The sequence below is a fragment of the Molothrus ater genome, chromosome 34 (assembly GCF_012460135.2).
Source record: "Molothrus ater isolate BHLD 08-10-18 breed brown headed cowbird chromosome 34, BPBGC_Mater_1.1, whole genome shotgun sequence".
NCBI lineage: Eukaryota > Metazoa > Chordata > Aves > Passeriformes > Icteridae > Molothrus > Molothrus ater.
The window spans coordinates 1153281-1174568 of NC_071661.1; the positions used below are offsets into that span (position 1 = coordinate 1153281).

The 21288-nt window shown below is 42.0% G+C and overlaps 1 protein-coding gene across 1 annotated transcript; it reads right to left on the reverse strand.

Annotated features, from left to right (window-relative positions):
* Positions 1-265: 265 nt before the first annotated feature.
* LOC118700692 (olfactory receptor 14A16-like) lies at positions 266-1195 on the reverse strand. Its single transcript, XM_036405288.1, has one exon. The coding sequence runs from the start codon at positions 1193-1195 to the stop codon at positions 266-268; it is 930 nt and encodes a 309-aa protein (XP_036261181.1).
* Between the last annotated feature and the right edge of the window lie 20093 nt (positions 1196-21288).

Genomic DNA, 21288 nt, shown 5'->3' on the forward strand with positions numbered 1-21288 from the left:
ACAAAAGGGCATCTCTGCAGAAAACTCTGCTGGGACATCCTTTAGTTTGTTTAAAGCCACCGAGAGTGCAGCCCCTCATTGACAGAGTGTGTGGCCACAGGGAAGGTGGAGTGAAACAAAATGAGAAATGGCACGAACAATGACATTTCTTTGTGGACAATAAGAAAAAAATTAAAACAAAGGTAAAGAAACTCTAAAATGAAACCAAGAAGAAGTATCAAATATGACTTTTATTACAAGTGATTTGGAAACACTGTCCAGCAGTTTAATGCTTCTGAAATTTTCCAGTGATCAGGCTCCTCACTGCAGCCTTGAGCTCCTGGTTCCTCAGGCTGTCGATGAGGGGGTTCAGGACTGGGGGCACCACTGAATACAGAACTGACACTGACAGATCCAGGGATGGAGAGGTGATGAAGGGGGGCTTCAGGTAGGCAAACATGACAGTGCTGAGGAACAGGGAGACCACAGCCAGGTGAGGGAGGCAGGTGGAAAAGGCTTTGTGCCGTCCCTGCTCAGAGGGGATCCTCAGCACAGCCCTGAAGATCTGCACATAGGAGAAAACAATGAACACAAAGCAACCAAATACCAAACACACACTAACAACAAAAAGTCCCAGTTCCCTGATGTAGGATTTGGAGCAGGAGAGCTTGAGGATCTGTGGGATTTCACAGAAGAACTGGCCCAGGGCATTGCCATGGCACAGGGGCAGGGAAAATGTATTGGCTGTGTGCATGAGAGCATTGAGAAAGGCACTGGCCCAGGCAGCTGCTGCCATGTGGGCACAAGCTCTGCTGCCCAGGAGGGTCCCGTAGTGCAGGGGTTTGCAGATGGACACGTAGCGGTCGTAGCACATCATGGTCAGGAGAGAAAACTCTGATCCAAGGAAGAAGATTAGAAGAAATAGCTGTGCAGCACATCCAGTGTAGATGTTGCTGGTGTGCCAGAGGGAATTGTGCATGGCTTTGGGGACAGTGGTGCAGATGGAGCCCAGGTCAGCGAGGGCCAGGTTGAGCAGGAAGAAGAACATGGGCGTGTGCAGGTGGTGGCCGCAGGCTACGGCGCTGATGATGAGGCCGTTGCCCAGGAGGGCAGCCAGGGAGATGCCCAGCAAGAGGCAGAAGTGCAGGAGCTGCAGCTGCCGCGTGTCTGCCAATGCCAGCAGGAGGAAGTGCCTGATGCAGCTGCTGTTGGACATTTGCTGGGGCTGCACATGGGCACCTGTTCATGGAGAAAGGACAGTGACAAGTCAGGAGAGGCTGCTTTCAGCCAAACCTGGGCCATTCCCTGTAGACAATGCCTACAGCTGGGACACACTCACCCTTCTACCTGCAGTGGGAAAACCTTTGGCTGCAATCAGAGCACAGTCACACTCCTGGGTCACCCTGGGATAAACCAGACCCTGCCCAGAGCAGAGGGATCCCTGAATGTCTCACCCTCTCTCAAGGTCTCTGGGCAAGGTCTCAGCACCCCCTTGTGCCAAGGACACTCACGGCTCCCTGGGCAAACCCAGCAGCATTTCCTCAGCTGTGGCAGCTCTGCCCTTCCCCGTGGGACATTCAGGGAACTCCCAGAGGCTCTGGCACAGATCTGCACCCAGGAGGGCAGCTCAGAGCCTGGCAGGGCACAGCAAGGAGATCCCTGGCTGTGCCCATGATGGGATCTCAGGGAGGGGGCTCAGATCATTCCCCTTTCCCATGGACTGCTTTGCCCACAGCTCCACAGCTGCCAGGGGAGCTTGGACACCCCATTCCCATGGACAGCCCTGCCTGGCAGGAATGCCAAGGGCAGTGCCTGACTCAGCTGCTGCAGATGCCAGAGCCTCCCTGAGAGCAGCAGATAACAGTGCCAATGTCAGGGCAGTGCAGAACCAAGAGCAGATGTTGTGGTGCTGTGCCTGAGAGGGCAGGGCAGAGACAGCCGGGCACTCAGGACAGTGTTCCCGTGCCCAGCTGTGCCCGGCACCTCCCACACACCAACAGTGCCCTCCTGCCCCAGCCCTGCTCTCTCCAGCCCCCTCTGCTTCCCTGAGCATCTCCCTGGGCTGGGACATTCCCTCCTGAGAGGAGCCTTGTCCCTGCCAGCGCTCACAGAGCCCATCCCAGCCTGTGTGCCCTGGCTGGGGCCCTACAGAAACCTGCCTGTGTGCAGGGCCCTGGCTGGGGCAGGCTCTGTGTGCAGCTGGGCAAGGGCAGCTCAGGAGAGCCCTGCTGGGCCCTGCAAAGGTGATGCTGCTGCTGTGCAGGGCCGAGGAGTGGCTGAGGGCCCTTTGGGAGGCTCCCAGCAGAGACACTGACCACCCAAAGTTACAGTTCTGGAGTCTCTGTAAATGCTCAAACATTCCTTTGATGATCCTGTGTGTCCCTTTCAACTCATTATTCTGTATCTGATTACAATTCCTGTTCTGCTTCTCTCATCCCCTTGTTGTCTATAATCGAAAGAGAAAAAGAAAACCCCCTTGCAACAGTAGAACAGTAGAGTAAAACAGTAAAACAGTAGAGTAAAACCCCCTTGCAACAGTGTTAGAACAGTAAAGTTAAAACCAGACATAAATTGGAAGCTTCCAGGAGTCCCAATGGGGATGGGGCACACCTGGGACCTGATTTCAACAATTTATTAAGGTTGATTAATTAGGATATTGAAAAGGAACATCCAGTAGCAGATTCAGGTGCCCCAGTTACACACTCCTGGCTCAATGCATTGCAATAGGTCCAAGGGCTTCTTTACCTTCACTTTTTGTTATGACTGCTCATTTATCTGGTCAATAAAAAATGTTTTTGTAGATTGTCTTCCTGATAATAGGACTATTTGATAATAAGACTGGTAAGACAGTATTTCAGGAATGTATTTTGACAGTCAGCTTATTTTTCTAATATCTAAGAGAATGGTTAGGAAACGTACTAGAGGTAATTAAGGATTGCAATTATATAAGTATATAAGAGTAGTTTAATATAGGTATTAGAATTTAGTAGTGTTAAGTAAGGATTGTAGATTTATAACTATATAATAGTAATTTACAGAGCTATGAATGTATCAAAAATGTATAAAAAGTAATAATCTTTGTGCCATCACCACAACTTTCCCATCCTTCTCTGAGTAGGAAATTTAAAACACTCTCAGGAAAGCTCCTGATCTTTACAGCAATCCCAGGCTTACCTTCTTTGGGAAGTGCCCTCTGGAGCTGTGCCCAGGCTGGTCTGGAGCTGGGAGCAGCCCTGCCCCACCCAGCCCCTCTCAGCAGCAGACCCTGCCCTGCTCAGGGCGGCTCCTTCCCCCCAGAGCTTCTGCCCAGCACTGGGAGCAGCTGCCAGGTCTGGCTGAGAGCTGTCCCTGGCAGGCAGCAGAGTCCCTGCCCCAGCACAGCGCCCTGGGCTGCAGGACCCTGCTCTGCAGAACAGCCCTGCGCACCCCTGGCTGCTCTGCACAAGAGACAATCAGAGAATGTACTCACAGGCTCTGCAGGCATTGGCATGTTCCAGCTGCAGGAGATGGCTCCAGGAGCTGCAGCTGCATTGTCCTGCAGCCAGAGGTTCCTGTGCCAAGGGCTGGCAGTGATTGTGCCCCAGGCACTTAGCCCCTTCCCAGCCCTGACTGATTGAAGCTCTCTGTGCCTCTGTGCTGTGCCCGGGCTGGCTGCAGGCAGTGCCCCAGCCCTGCTGGGCTGGCAGAAGAGCTGCTCAGCAAGAGAAATGTGCTTTTGAAGCTCTTCTTGGTGAGCAGGAGATGCCTCTGGGCCAGGAGCCCAGCCCAGCTCAGCAGCACAGACACAGCACAAGGACTTTAATGAGCCTCTGGGGCTTTGTGCTCAGGCCCTGGACATCAGTCCCTGAGAGGCAGCTGAAGAAACCTCTCCAGAACTCCAAGGCAGTATCCAACTCCAAACTTTCTTGGACTATTAATGGGTCCCAGAGAGGGACACGACTGAGCAAGTGTCCCCAGGCCCCAGGCAGAGCAGAGAACTGCAGGCAGTGATGACAGGTGGGGACAAAGAGAAGCCAAGTCTTGGTGCCCTGGGGCACAGCAGGGTCTGTGCCAGCAAGGGCTGGGAGGAGACACCTTGTCCTGAGGCCCTGGGGCCTCCTGGCACAGCCCCAGCCAGGCTGGGCACTGTCAGCCCCTTGTGCTGCCCTCAGCATCCCCCCCTAGCCCACATCCCAGTGGCCTCAAGGATCTGCTGCAAGGAGTCCCTGGGGAGCCTTGCTCAGCAATGGCCCTGGGGGCCCATCAGCCATGGCCTTGCAACCCTCCCAGGTGTAGGACCTTATGCTGAATGATTTTGGCTCTTGGTAAAAAGTGTGTTATCACTGTTAAAATAGGGCACTAGAAGGTCCAAATTCTACCTTTATTTCTAAAATATAGTTTTTAACAACTTCTCAGGAAAAGTGAGGGCCATTTAAAAAAACTATTATCTCTCGTATCATCTATATAGAGATGCATGAAGCCAGAGTTTTTGAACCAAGTAGAACATATTGGGACACTGAAATAAGGTCAGATTTCCAGAAATGATCTGCAGCTGGAAGCTGGAAGCTCTCACCACCCTCAACACACCAAACTCCAGGAAACCCAGCAATGTCTACAGACACCTAAACAAGAGCTGGGTTCAGAAAATCTGGTCCCACTTGTGAATACAGACATCTCCTGAATATCTTCTCAGTGGGTTCTGAAAAGCTGACTTACCTACAGCTCCCACTGACTGGGAATCCCTGTCATTGAAAACCCTAAAAACCCACTGTTGTCTGAGTGCAGACTGCTGTGGTTCCTAATATGAAAATTCACTTTTGCATTTCTAGTTTGAAAATATTCATCTTTGCTCCAGCCACATATGATGTAATTTGTGATTTTCAAGGACCTGTTGCTAAAAGGTAGAAATTAATAAGTTTTAATACATCCTTGTAATGACACCCTCTAAAAATGAGCCAAACTTCCAGGGCTCCAGAACATCCATTGAAGTTAAAGAGTTTTGTAAGTGAAAGTTTCACTATCTTCTAGGAAAATGGGAAGAGGAGAGCTTTCTGCTGGGAAGTTTCAGCTGAGTATGATCATGGCTCCTTTTATACACACCATAAATAGTTCATAATTTTGAAACCATCTATTTTTCCAATTAAGATGTCAATGAAAAAAAGAAAAAGCAATGGATCACACAGGGCTGGTCTTAAAAAGCCAACATCAACCTTAATTCTGTGTTGACACTTCATAGCTTATTTTCCAAATACTTAATTTCCCACCCTCACAGGATTAACATTTTCTTCAATTGTCACTGCAGCATAACATTAGTACAAAACAAGGATTTTTCTCATTACTTATATATCATGAGGTTCCCTCAATTTAGCTTGTGCCAAAATAATCCCAAAATTGACAAGGATGTTTCCCATCTATGCTCCTACTTCCACACTCAGCCCTGCAATGACTTCTGGGATAGTTTTGGCTACTGGATTTTGAAGGCATATAGTGATACTGCTTGAAGTATATCAGTTTCATTTTCAAATGTAATAAAAAGTAAGAGGCCTACAGTTTCCCATCAGAGTGCACTGCTTCAATCTCCTCACAGAGCTTTGCAACCAAAATTATGGGCTTTTTTCCCTCAGGAGAGGAAAAAGAATAGAACCGAAAATGCAACAATAAAAATCTAGCATAATAATGAATCTTAGCCTATTTTTTTTCATTAAAGCAATGCAAAAGACTGAACAATAGCTGATGAAATTTCCTCTAGAAGAACCTCCTTGCACAATATAAGTATTACACCAGCTGTAAATTGAACTGCATAACTTCTAATGCATTAGGATAGATGGATTAGGAGACAGATATTAGAATATTTTCTCACAATACCTTTGAAGAAGAAAGAATAAAAGAAAGAAAAAAAAAAAGAAATTAAAGTGAGCCTCCGACAACTATCAATATTTCAAACTACAAACTAAGCTCCCTATAATCAATTTTAGTCCATGCTTCAAAAAAAAGATAAAGAAATTTTAAAAATTGTCTTAATACTTCTAATATATTCACATCCTGGACTATAAAGACCAAAACTATGGAAACAAACCCATTCTATGTACTTGAGCAGTTTTTTATTTGCATATAGAATGTTAAACTTAAGCCTAAGTAATCAACTGTGATTTTCATTCAGCATACACAGACTTCCCTTTATGATGGCAGGCAGTTTTTCTTGGGGACACTGCTGGAGTTTTGGGGATTTATTTGGAGTGAGAGGGATTGCTGATTTCAGAGATGCTAAAAGAAAAGTGTATCACTATAAGGATATCGGCATTTTAACTCAGTTTCTCATTGCAAAATGAATATCCCTGTGACTGATACAAACTCCAAGGATTTTAGAACACCAAGGGACCATGAAGATAAATATTTTGGAGAGCAGCAGGGAAGGCACAAGCTGAAGAGAAGGGTGCCTCCCTGTGGCAGACAGATACAGGAGAGGCCAGGCAAACTACTGAGCCTTAGTTCCAGTTTCTTTTTCCATCTTTTTTCCATATGGACTCAAGCAGCCATAGCATCAAATGTTCCTGGGAGCAAGCTCTCTTTTTATGCTGTGAAAATCACCAGGGCAAAAACACACAGAGAAATAGAGGAAAAAAATACACCTACAGAACATCCCCACAGGCAAAAAGCCTCACAAGTTTTCCCAAATTTGGGAGTTTAAAGTTTAAAGCTTATGCCGTATATTGATTTTTAATTAAAACTAATTTAATTACAGAAGCTTCTACCTTGACATCATCCGAATATAGACACAGGCACATTTTTACAAATTCAGATGATCTTTTTTTTTTTTTGCTGAGCACCAGTTAACATCTAATTCATCTAATTTTTCTTGATGGTCCCTTTCCATTCTCTGCTTCTAAATCTTCCAAGTCAGTTCCTTCTTTCCTGCAGAGTCCTACTCTTGTAAGGACTCCATAGTGCCTTTACTACAAGTTCCTTTTTCCTTATTTTTCCGTACTTCCTGAAGCATGTCACTTTTAAAACTCACTCTAAAGTTATCACAGCACTAGTTGGCCTTCTGCCATTATTTAGGCCAAACCTAATCTAGCCAGTCAAATCTCTAGAAAAAAACTGTATTTTTATCTGAATGAAGACTGCATCAGCAACAGTAAAGGTAATTATATTATCCAGATATCATCATCCCATACAGGTTGTTGAAGCATTTTCAGATGTTTCATCTTATTTCAGAAACAAATATTTTTGAAAGACATGTTATTTCAATTTTTTCTTTTCTTTTTTTTTTTTTGTTTTTTAAGATCTTATTCTCTTTAGATTGTTTTTCCTTTCTTCACTGGTAGAGTGGAACGATGACAGAAAGAAATGGAGGAACTAAAATCAGAAACCAGCTACACCATGCCAATTTCTTGCTATCATTCTCTGCTTGCTTTTCCTGCACAGTCCTTTAATTATATCAGATACTATTAAAGATTCAGCACATGATTTTGAATTTTATTTGATACAAAAAATCACATATCATTGAAATTCAAACAGAAAGCAAAACTAGTTTGTCCTTATAAATTCAGGATAGGTCTATAAAACACCTTCAAGGGGACTTGTGCATGCATGATGATACCAGTCCTTCACTTTGGGTAAAATAGGCATCTGTAAGATCAAGACAAAAGAAAAAAACAGCCATATTTTAGGAAGAATAAAATTATCCCTTTGCAATCTAAGTGAAAAATTTGGATTTAGGAGATGTAGGATCACTGCCTGGTTGCAGAGAACTTTTCCTGCAGTGGCTTTTCCTGCATATTACCCCAAGAGGAACTAAGATTGAATGTTAAATTCTTCACTACAATAGTAAAATAAACTTTCACTATTTAATGAAACCAATAAATAATAGATTGCAGTTGTCAACCTAAAACCATTTTAAAGACAGAATAATTATTATCCAAACACACTCAACTGAGCTAACAGGCTCACCTGTTATACACCAAAAAATCTTCAGCTATTTTTTCCTCTGTTCTAGAGCCTGCTGTAGGCAGATGAAACCTATCCTGGTTATCATTGTATTCTGAATTAGTTTATTTGAAAATAATTTTGAAGTCAAGGTCTTGTGATGCTTTATGACCTCCTTTACTCTTCCTCTGAAATATTCTTGGATGGACTTAAAAGAGGGCTGCACATATGGTCTACCCAGATTAAACAAGGAGGTAGGAAGGTCAGATTATTACCAGAATAATTTCTATTTCCTTTTGCATTGGCTGTGTACTACATGAGCTGTAAGCAAATGAGACTCCCCAAAATTTATAGTTCAGCTACACTTTGGATTGAAAATCAGATTGGGGGAAAAAAGAGATTTTACAATAAGCAGAGAACAGGAATCACGATCAAAAACTGGAGATGAGCAGATGGTGATTAGAAATATCTTACCAAGAACCTGAAATGCAGCTCTTCCTGCAGCATAGACTTCACCTATTGTACTTATTTAAGTTACTATTTCAGATTTTGAAATTTGTAATCACTTGATCAGGGAAAAGAGATCTTTTTTCTTCAGTCTCTCTCTACACAGCAGTGAAGCCAACCACTCAGTGGCCATTATACTGTACTCCTGCAACTGAAGGCAACACTCCACTGAAAGAGGCTGCACTGTTCCTTTGATGATAGCCTGATTCCTCTTTAAGAAGTTTCTTGCTAAAATTTACTGCAAAGACCCTGTTACCTAGGGTGGTCTGTGATATATCCACAAAACAGAATCATTTAACAGCATTTAACATTATTGCATGTTCTGCAATAATCCTGGCAATGCTGATCTTTCAGAAACAATCCGTGTAGAAGAAGGACACCTTCTCACTGAATTTTTAAACAAAACAAAGCACACACTCCCCGGGGGGGGGGGGGGGGGGGGGGGGGGGGGGAAGGTGAGGAACTTTCTATTCTGCATTCTCCAATCATCTCTAAGAAAAGAGGATTAATAACTAGTTGCCTGTAGGCAAGTTGTAATAGAATTACCTACTAAAGGGCTTCTTCCCCTTCACCTTGCAAAACCCAGTTCTGCCTTGAGACAGCTTCTGTGTTTTGAAGGGTATTTCAAAGGTCATCCAAAGTAATGACCGTGATAAATGCAAAGAAAATCAACTGCAATTGGTTCAGGGAAGGGTTTTCTTTCCTTAGTAGAAAGAAAACCTCAGGAAGTGCTTTTGTCAATCCCAGTAAGACTTTGACAGTAACATGTAACCTCAGTCCTTGACCCAGCAAGTCTGAGCTGCATTTAATTGGTCTGTCTGCAAAGCTATGAAAAATTTCTCTTTGTGTACTGTAAAATAAAATGCATATATTTCATACAGCTGGGAAACAATATCTACTATTCAGAGCTGCTGGCAGCACTTTCCTTGTTAAACTCTCTGAAACCATCCCCTTTTTTCCAGCCCTGCTTTTAGGTGCACTGAAGAAGCCAAAAATATAAAAATCAACGAGTGGAAAGCATAATCATTGGAAAACTCAAAGGATATAAATCATTCTTAGGAGGAACACAACATTTGGTGAAAATCATGAGAACCTTGCACATTGTTGGGTTGGTTTGTGGAGCTGGGGAAGGACTTATCAGGAAAAAAACACTGAACAGCCACACTGAAACCAAATCCTCATCTCTGTCCTGTCCATCTCTATTTTTTTACTCTACTTACTGGTCTTCCTCAGCATCAAGCTACTCCCCCATAAATCCACAACTAGCAGCCATGTGGACTTTTATGAGATAAATCTCAGTAGAACTGGGAACCCAGAGTTTTTTTTAAAAAGCTAAGCTTTTCAATACAGGATTGAATAAACATTCAAAGAGGAGGAATTTAAAGAGGAAGAGACAGAAGCTTTCTAATCTCTAATTCTCATGTCTGTCAATGTGAGTTCCCATGGCAGTTTTAACACACATGGAGCTTGTGGCCATTTTTATGGCTGGAAACAGGATGGGCTGAGGTGTTACAGAATGTTACAGAATGAGTCAGCCAACAAATCCATGCCAGGAGATTCCCTTGTGGAGTAGCTACAGCAGTCATCAAGATGTAAACAAAGGTAGCAACAGGACTTATTTCACTGCTGAGGTGCAGCTACCCAAGGAGTTTTGCTGGCAACAAGATCTTAGTAATGGCAGGGAGGACTTCCCAGTTTCCACTTAATAGACCCAAAACTAGTAAAATTTATAGCACAGGCTGAGCCTGAGATGTATAAAAACATAGTCACTGAAAGTTTGCAAAGCACTGGTTAAAAGGAGAAAAGTGGTTATTTAAAGAATGTCAATATTGATCAGAAATTCAGACTTTTCATTGATCCCATACTGACCCAGCAATAAAATGTCTGTTTTAAACATCACCACTTCATAGGTCTGAACAGAGTAACACAACTTCAACTTCTTCTAAGCCTTCATTTGCAATCAAATGACAAACAGGTAAATTAGGTGTGTCCTGTACAGAAAACACATGGAATGATGCACATCATATATAAATGAGATCTATTTTATTCTTCCAATTACCTTCAGATGCAGTGATAACTAACCAGAGAAAAGGTATTCCTGCATGCAAGCACTGTCAAGATGCAAGACCATTTTGAATATTTAAAGCAGCTCACAATTTTAAAGTCGCTGGCAGTAGAAAGACAGAGAAAAAAAAATGGGAGAATTTTACTGCTAAGGGACCTGAACAATATTCTGACACAAGTTTCCTTGTTGCTTTTAACTAAAGCACAGAAAAATGAAATGGTTACAGTAACAATTGGTAATCATTAGGCCCATTTTTCTTTAATCCTGAGCAGAAAAAGAACATTCCCTCAAGTATTTTTTGGGAGGGCACTGCACAACTACTAAAACCACCCACTCCTGTTTCTGCCTAGATGAGTTTGGTGCTGTTCAGAGTTAAATGGTAAAGCATTAGCATTTACACAGTTTTATATCTTCAAGCATTGGTACGAACTGAAGGGATTTTTTTCAGCCTTTTGTAGGTGTGTGATAGTTACACAATGCAGAAATACAGGCTGCTGAACACTAATTAAAAACAAACCCTTAAAATACATATTCCATTTGCTTTAGAGCATCAATTATAAAACCAGATGTTCGAGACAGATGTCAAAGAATTATTTTTCATAAGCCACAGCTTATAGCCATGTAGCCTCCATTTATCATCTCAGATGGGAACATTTAATTTGACAGCACACATTTTGGTTAATAGCCAGTTTCAACATTAGCACTTGTTTTTGCCATTTTATGTAAAGGGATGCGATAAAACTGTCTATAATGAAAATTCTGTTATTTCAGTACCTCAGCATTTACAAATCATGTCTATCTGTGCACAAGATGAAAATGTTTTACACACTTGTGAACGTCTGCAGCATGTCTCAGAGGCATAGTTCTTTCCACATGCCAGCTTATTTAATATATATCTACATGTAGGGTTTGCTCCTAGAAGCTCTGCTCCTCTTTCAAGACATTTATCTTAAGAGAACAGAAAATAAAACATCTTTGCTCCTGTGTTTCTTGAACATTACAAAACTTCACTGATTGCAGTGGATAACTTTGGTTAAAAAAAATATTGCATTCTGTTACTTTTGGTAGATGGTCTTAACAGAAATTTGGGCCTAGAGCTCTCATCACAGCATATATTTAGCAATACAAGTCCTGTCTTCTTGTGTATTTCTTGCATTTCTAGGTAAAATCTATGCCAGGTCTTCAGCTGCTGTCAGGCTGGCACAGATCCAGTGACTTCAGCACTGTATTTAAATTTCTTTTACATTTGACAGAAAAAAAAAATCTATCTGTTCTGAAGCCAGAAATAGAAAGGCAAGCATAACTGGCATACTTTAAAAATCTGCCAATAGATATCAATCCTCCCTGATTTCACCCTAAAGGTGAACAGTTCCACTGCAAGGCTTCTACTGAGAAAAACTGGGTAATCATATCAAATGATGTGACAAATTTGGGAAAAGAGCAAATTAATGTCCTTTTTGACTAAAGCCAGGATTTGACTCTCCAGATAGTGGGAAGACACAAGTTCACTATTTCAACTGTGATAGTTCAGGTTTGAATTATTTTGTCCAGACAGCAAAACAGATTTTTTGGCTGCCCATCACACGTTTTCAAACCCAGACGTTCATTTTAGAATAAAATCCTGAAGAAGAAAAATCAAGATGTTTAATGCAACCCTATCAGAAAGACATATGTGCTGCCTATGCTTGTGAAAAATTAGAGAATGTGCCTTTTGATTGCTCCTATTCATAAATCAAAGAATGTAAGGAACCAATACATGAAGGGACTAAAGAGGAATAGACAGTATCATCTATCAAGAAATTCCTGCAAAAGGGAAATGGAGATGAGTCATAACACACCTTTAATTCTTCAATGGGAGGCATGCCTAGATCAAGCTCCAACTGCTAATAAGAAAAACCCAGTCTCTTAACTGCAGATTAATATAGAAATCATGTCCAACATCCTTTCATGCTGACATAAAAGAAACCATACCAGCCAGCTTTACTTTTCTATTAAGGAGGACTTCAAAATGTGCCCTAAACCAGGACACAGGGGTGCTGAACACCTGTGTTAACTCCTCTGTACACTTCAGAGGCAGAAATGTAGAAGGCCTGGGTGTAACCCTGCTCAAAGAGCTGATGAGGATAGGAGGGTTAAGATTCCTTCTGTGAAATAAATGTTTTCATTGGGCGGTTTTTTTGGCTTGTTTTTTTGGGTTTTTTTGTTGTTTGTTGTTGTTGTTGTTGTTTTTTGTTTTGTCTTGATTTTTTTTTCCTGTCTCAGAGATTGGAAGTTCCACCTATTAGAATTGGTGGAACATCAGTCTTATTCTTTCTGGTGAGTAGGCAAGCAAAACAAAAACAAGCATATTAAAATAAGCTAGTAAATCAGAACATACTTATGACTTCTCTTTTCAGTTCCTGAAAATAAAACAATATTGAAACATCAGAGTTACTCACACACTGAAAATTTTGATTTTTCAGAAATCAGTAGCAGTAAAGTCAGCTCAAGTCTTTTGAGAAAGTCACAGTTCCTTTCATGATTTTGGATATTTGTATACAAATACAACATGAAGAGGCTGAATTCACTACTCAACTTGTGATACACACAAAATACTTTTCAGACCCAGGAAAAAGCCTGTATACAGTAATTGTAACTATTGGTTTCAGTTGTTATGGTCTGGCAAAAGGCTTTCAGTGCTCTCATATCTGCTAGCATCACAGGAGAAGGGCATTGCAGCTTAATTAACTTGTCAACAATGCAGAGGCAATGAGAAACTAACGTTCTACCCTTTCACATAGATCAAGCATGTTCAACAGCTCTAACATTCAAATCATTAGCCACAAAAAATGTTGTTTTTCCAGTCACCGACGTCCGTGTTTTTATTTCAGCAGTGATAACACTCTAATGGCTAAATGGGTTTGCTTTCCCAGAGTGTCTGGGAAATGATTTTGCTAATCTCAGTTCACAAACTCATTAGCAAACTGAATTCCAGCATCTTTTCCAGTGTCTAGCCTGAATATCAAGTTTCAGTCACCTTTCACTACTCCTTATTTATGTAATTCTTTATTAAGCCTGCATTTTACAGCCTTTTTTTTACAACTTGGGCATATTAAGTAACAAGGTTCTGGATAACTGGAAAAAAATCAGCAGCAGCTTGGGAGGTATCTCAGATTTGGGATGGAGGTGTAAAATCATTTACAGAGCAGCAATGTACACAAGGCTGATGCAATTCATGTGGCTGCTGCTGCATGCAATCCATTGTACACAGGAAGATGTGTTACCCTTCTTCCCATCTCACCTTAGCCCAGGAATTCTTTTCTAAGGAATAACTGTTCAAGGACAATATCAAATTTCCACATCAAGGCAACCAGCACAGGAGCTAAATAATCTGCCCTTGTGAAGCACTGCAGATGTTTGAAACACTGTGCAGATAATTTAGGGAGACACAACTCCCTAAACCTTCAGCATCCCTTCCAAGGCAGGCAGGCAGGCAGAAGGGGATGCACTGCAAGCACAGTCATGTGGCAGCCAAAGGAGTAGCCCAGGCACAAGAAAACAGAGATAAACTCCTCTCAGAGGACAAGGAACAAGAGCACAGTAGATAAGAGCACAAGAGATAAATGGAAAATTACAATTATGGAATGGGGGGAAAAAAAGGCTTTTACAGAAAGAATAGTCACACCCTGGAACAAGCTGCTTTGCTGTGGGATCTCCATCCTTGGAGCTATTTAAGGATTGCTTGGGAAAGGCCCCAGCACATCAACTGACTTCTGAGTTGCATTTACAATGCAGAAAGCTCTGCTGTGACTGCCTTGGAGCAGCCAACTTCCCCTCCCAGCCTAGATTGTTCCTTGATTTGATCTCACTTTCCACCCCACATTCAAGATTCCACAATTTGGGAACAGAAAAGGGAAACCTCAGCAGTGGAAAGGGGAGGCACATTTTCTGCCACAGAGGCTGAGCAAGGCAGAAGCAGCTTCAGCAGCACACCCAAAATTCTTTTTCCTTTTTAATGCTTGCTCTAACCTCTACCCCCTTAGAAAAAAGACAGCATGTACTAAAATCATAAACTTTATCACTAATTTCATCTCCTCAAACAGTATTTTTCTGGAAGGGGCTACAACATGCTCAGTTTTCCATGGAATTTTCAAGGGCAACAACCTCCCTGCAAACTTGAAGAATGTCTGCAGCTGGAGGTATGCTGGATCCAGGAAGCCTTTCATATTCTACCCTAAATCCATCACAGTGGATATAGCATTTTAGAAAATTGCTACCTTTTGAAAATAGACTTTTGCCAATTAAATGTCTGGCCTGTGCTACAGCTATTAGCTGAAGATGTCTGCATTTTCTTTTTGCTCCTTCAAAATCTCATTCTTTCTTAAAATTTCAAATTATCTACCAAAATAACAAAAAATTTTCAATTGTCCTAAAGAACTATCTAATTTCAATTTTACTGCTGCAGTAAAATTAACAATTCCAACCAAGCATTTCCCCTACAGTTCACAAGAAAGTTAGAATTGCATTTAAACTGTAAAAATAGTTTGCATCATATCAACCAATCTTATTAAACTAAGAAGCAAGGTTTTCTATCACATCAATGTCTATTTAAGTCCCATAAAGAAGGGGGATTCCTAAATATTTAAAAATTGAAAAAAACATAGGACTTTGTTTCATCCTTTCCAGCTTCTAGAAGAAACTGCACAATGAACTTTAAGATACTTCAGGTTGTTTCATTTTGGCTCTAACACTATTTCATGAGTTTGTGGTGTGCTTGCTCAAGTGTAACTTCAAGAAATTTAAATCAAACACAGTAATGCAAACTGATAAGCTGCAGAGTTAAAAAAAGTTCATAAATTCTCACTTGCACAGAGATGGTATTCAGAAAGTTATTTCCACTTCTAATTATCACAAGCAATCAGCTGGCGTGTAAAACGGTTAGTTAGTGACTAAAAGTATGCACAGACCTGTAATTTAAATTTATTTCAGAATGGAAATGGGCTCTTGGAATGAAGAAGACCTATAACTAATTGATTTATACACTCTAATTTGTTTATTTCAGTTAAAACATAAACATTTTGCATATTCCTGAAAGACCTGGCAAGGAAAGTAACTGAGAACTAATGATGTTTCTTGCTTGAGTATTTTATCATTGTTCATTTTTATTACTGCTTTTTTTTTTCTACTGGATACATGAAATATGCAAAAGTTCCTGTTATTGTAATACAGATGCATAAACAGAGGAATTTGGCTTCTCCCTGAATCCATTGCAAAGGAAAATAAAACAGAATTTTACCTATTGTCAGAGTTAGGCATGGCTGTATTTTTTCAAAACTACATTAACTGCAGACCATATATGTGGGAATTCAGGTCAAATCTCACTCTGCCTATCCACTTTTCTTTCTGTCACACAAACTCCCTTTATTTTCTCCTGCCATTTCCCAGGCTTTCTTGACACTTGGAGCAGCACCACTGAGGGATTGGGAGGGATTAGCCCAACCTATAACAGTGCTCCATCACAAAAATGGGCATTGCTCTAAGAACCCCTTAATGAGTAATTAACAGTACATAACCTGCAACTTGAAGTAATTATTTCCCAACATTTTAAGTTGAATTAAAAAGATTTAGGTTTCTTAATACCAAGAGGGCTCGTTTTGAATAAATACCACTCTCTTTAGTCCCATTTTGGTTCATTTTTATTTCAGTTTTTTGCTTTCATTTTGCTGGTACTTGGAAAAAATCCCAACATTTTAAAGCTTATAAAGCAAAAGGCAATGGTATGCCAACATCATTCACAAAGCAACGCTTCTGCAAGACTGGTCCCACTGTTTAAGGGTTACAGAGCAAACAAACATTTTTAAACTGCAATCCAACTGTAAATATGTCTTTCTCAGTGCAGCCTGACAGTAGGTGCTGATCTTTGTATGTATATGCATAAACATTCATATAAAACTCAGAGGGAACAGCACTAAAAACATTGGGAAGATGACGAAAAGCATTGGGAAGATTCAGTAAACCTAGAGAGAATCACAAAAATCTTTTTCTACTGTCTTCAAATTCAGAAGCCAGACAAAACTGGAAGTGGCCATGTTCAATTTTTGCATAATTCTTATTTCACGTTAAGAGGATAAATTAGAGTCTAATCATTAATCTGAATCTCTCAAGAACACACCAAGCCTAAACACAGAAAGGAAACCATGCTGAGGGAGTGGCCTGAAGTTGTGTCAGGGCAAGTTTAGGGTGGATATTGGAAAAAGGTTCTCTCCCCAGAGGGTGGCAGGGCACTGAACAGGCTCCCCAGGGCAGTGGTCACCAATCTGATAGATCTTAAGGAATGTTTGGACAATGCTCTCAAGCACATGGTGGGATTCTTGGGGTGTCCTGCACAGGGCCAGGAGCTGCACTCCATGATCCCTTTGGGTCCCTTCCAGCTCTGGATATCCTGTCATTCTGTGCAGCCTCTGAGATGAACAGCAGCAGCAAGTTCCTGTATCCCTCTGAGGGGCACTGTGACTGAACACAAAATCTGAGGGCATTGCACCTATTGCACAGGCCAGAAGGGACAATCCAACCCTCCTTGGATTATAAGGACTTCTTACACCACCCATCTTCCTTATACCACCCATCCTGACTCTCACCCAGGCACACAAGCACTGAATTTTGCACCTTGTTACTACGAGGGAAGGTTGGTGGTGGTGCCTGTGATGCTGCCAGCAAAAGAATGATGCTGATAGGCTCAAGAAGGAGTGAAAATCTTGATCTTTAAGGAAAAACACAATCCTGAATACTTAAAATTGGTTCAGAAGCTTAATTTGAGACTGTAGGTAGTACTCTGATTTTCCTTTAAGGAGGCTGACCCAAGCAATATGCCTGATGTATCATGGAACAACTCTGAGTTATTTTAAAGAATAAATGAATCAATTAACTGGACTCTTAGAGCTGGCAAAAGAATGAGCTAGAACTGGTTAGTATGACAATGCTCAATTGCTTAATAATTAAAAAAATAGATATTATAACTGTGCTTAAACTTTTATATCTAGAGGGTTCTGGTTTCCCAAAAGTAGAAAAAGAGCAGTTAAAATTCTGGGGTTTTTTTAGGCAGATCACAATCAAAGCAAACACCCAAACCCAGCCTCAATGCCCTCAGATTTAAGAGCTAACATCCTGAATCCTGCTGGTCCCATGACAATCCCAATTCAGATCTTCCCAAGGAGCAAAGTGAGGCACTAGGAGCCCCCAGCCTCCAACAATCCCTTTCACACATTGCAGCTTCACTTTATGATGATTCTGAGCAGACACGTCCCTAAACCATGACCTCTTCCAAAATTTCAAAGCACTTCTAGAAAAACAGACCATTTTTCCTTCAGCACTGGGCTCTCCTCATCTACCTGTGACCTGTTCCTGACTTGCACACAGAGTTTGGTTCTATCTCCCTGCACATGAAGGGACCCATCCTCTTTCTGATGGGGATGCATTTCAAATACTGGCATGAAGAGCATGTCGAGAGCTGCTGGCTCAGAGGAGCTTGGAAGAAAACATGGAGAGAGCTGGAGAAAGGGAGCTGGGCTCTTGCATGACTTTTCCACACACTTTTGTAAGAATTTTAGGCTAGTCCAGACAGTTGGGAAATCCCAAATGACAGATGATCCATTTTTATTACCCTTACATTTCCATTGTGGATATAACTCATATTTGACTTGTCACAAAAAAGCGCCACGCTCAAAGCCAAAGAAGATGTAGCACATTTCATAACAGTCTTTTTCACATCTCTGTGGTTATTCTAGGAGGAATTAATGTAAAAAGTAGCCAGGATGACATCTGCATTAATATATACATGCAGCACCTATGGGTTTACTCGTTAATTAAAGCAAGGGCCTTTATGTCATTTGTACAGCGTGAGGTAAAGAACATTTTTCCTGTCTGTATAAGCTTTGGTACACCAGTTTCCTCCCTAAAGAGCACATAATAGCTACATTTAAGTAAATCAGGTCAACATGTCCTCCTTTATTTTATGTTAAGGTAAACTAGCCTTCCTGTCCCACTGCAGCCTAATTTTTCTTTATAGCTATTTAAAACCTAATATAGGTTAACATTAACATTCAGACCGCTTCCTGCACTGTCTGATTTTGCTAGATGATAAACTTAATAGCACTTAGTGACAGACAGCAAGTGAGGAGCTGGGGGAAGGGGGGATTTCATCTCCAACAGCAGCCTACAACACTCATAGCAGTTTAATAAGGACATCAATAGAAAGGCAGATCTACTGTAAAATGCCTGCGGTGGCAATTACTCCGCTTTGTTTACTTTGGTTGCAGCCAGCAGAGAGCAGGATCCATTCTGCTCACCACCTCTTCCCTTCCAGTCACTCCTATCCCACATCTGGACAGGGAGAAGCATAACTCAGGGTGAGGATGAGGAATGTTGAGAGGATGGATACCATACTGCACCTGGCACAGACGCTCAGCCCGCTGCCGCGGCAGGACGCGTTAGCGTTCAATGGTCCGCACGCTGACTGCAACCTTGGGAAAGACATTACCTCACAAGCAAAAAATCTTGCACTGTGTTCATTTTTCAAGATTGAATTAAGCCTGTTTTGGTTAAATGCGAATATCAGTAGTTTGGAAACCCAAATCTGATGCATATGTCTCTCTATACTGCCTCAGAGGTTCAATCAGGGGACGTTTAAAAGCTTTCTGCTGGTAGCAGGCAGCAAAAGCCACTCAAGAGGCAAGAGGAATGATTTGTCAAGAGGTTTCTGATTCCCAAAGCTGGTATTCAGCAGTAGTTTTGTTCTCAGCATTGGTGTGGCTTCTAGAGACAGCAACTCTGCAGTTATGCTCTGAGGCTGCTTTGGAAATATCTTGATCTGCCAAAAGAAATATTTGTAAGACAAATATTCACACTTAGCTGATACCTGACTCTCATCTTTCAGGGAAAAAGAAAAAAAAAGACATAGAAAGGACAACTGAAAAACTGGCTGTTCTCTTAAAATGATACAAATGGGGCTAAAATTATTCTAAGCTGGTGGTGGGTCTTCCTGGTACAGAGTAAAACACATGGAATAAAGAGAAGAAATTTCAACACCGTAAGAAGTTATGGACTCGGATTTTGCTCTGGCTGACAGTTTCCATATGGTCATGGAAAACAAGGAGAATTTTTAAAAGATGTCTATGTGCTTCCCTGTACAGATTTAGCTGCTTTGGTAGTGCACATAAGGAGGTGTCACAGAAAACATTGCTATCTCCTTGCCAAGGAAACCAGACAGGTATCCATCTGTACTTTCTAATGAGCAGCACAAAGCAGCCAGTCCTTTCATCTAATCAATTTCCTCCTAGAGTTGGACTCAATTATTCCTATGGGTCCCTTCCAACTCGGGATATTCTAATGCATGATAATGCAAACAGCTACAAGCATTGACTTTCCTCCATGTGAAAACAAAATGTTTTTGGAGACTTTGGGACAAATGCAAGACATCTCTAGCAAAATAAATGCCCATCACAGTTCCAGATATCTGTTTATCTTTTCAGCATATCATGACTGTTGCCTTCTTGTGAAGGCCGCGGTGACTTGGTTTCGGAGTCTAGCACGGCGATCTCTTCTTTGGGATCTCTCGGGGCTAATAACGGACGCTGACACTAATGTGGTGGACGGTTAAAGGCGTTTATTGAGGGGTCTCGAGGGTATTTATGGACTAAGGGGCTTCTCTACGTCAGACGGGGGTCTGGCTATGCTTTCTAGGGTTAGTATGGAGTGGAAAGTTACTGGCATGCATAGGTTAGGGGGGCTACACGTCTGGCTACATTCCAAGGGTGATCCTTATCTATGGGGAGAGGGGTAGAAGGATTCCTGTAATTTTCTGTCACAGCTCGAAATCTTCCGAACGCCTGTCCCTATGCCTACCACACTTCCCCCCCCTCTTTCACAAATGAATGAGGTAGTCTTATACATAGGCACTGAAATGAGGTAGGAGGTTGAGATTTGACTAGGGAAAAGGGTCTTGGGAAACTTGAGTAAGTTTCTGCCAGGCAAGTCGCTCGTGACTGGCAGTGTTCTTTGTTGAATTCACAGTAACTGTTGCTGTCTCACGAACAGGATGTTAGTCTATTCTAATCGGGCTTGAACGAATGAGACTAGCTTGTTCAGCAGGCATGGCCCGAAGGTAATAGCTAAAAGCAGCATTGCCAATGGACTTATTAGGGTAGAGATCAGGGTGGTTAACTATGGCGATTGATTGAACCAGGATTCGAACCAGCTCTGTTGGGCTTCTCTGTCTTTCTGTCTCTGAGTCAGTCTGTTTCAGAGTTCTGCCATGGAGTCTCTAACGACTCTTGTGTGGTCAGCGTAGAAACAACATTCTTCTTTCAAGGCGGCACACAGGCCCCCTTGCTGCATGAACAGGAGATCTAGTCTTCGCCTGTTCTGCAGGACCACTTCCGAGAGCGAGGAGACTGACTTTTCTAGAAAGGAAATGGACTTCTCGATCTTCTGCAGGTCCTCATCGATGGTCATCTGCAGCTGAGACAGTCTTTGGTGTTGAGTTGCTAGGGCTGAGACACCTGTTGCTGTTCTAGCCGCTCTTAGGCTGAGCAGCATTGCGATAGTTATACCTGTTAATATCTCTCTCTTGTGGAGCTGGCTGTTTTTTTCGAGAAGGTGGTACACTTCCTCGTCTGAGTGATACAGGATCTTAGGGATGATCAGAACTTGGACACAAAAGTCGTTAGAGTTATCGAATTTGGCAAGAGACACGCAGGGACTCACTCTAGATCTCTGGCAAACTCACATCTCAGATGCGGATGGGACTACTCACTTATTATTCTTCCTGTCAGGTTCAACTACTTCGGTGCAGACGT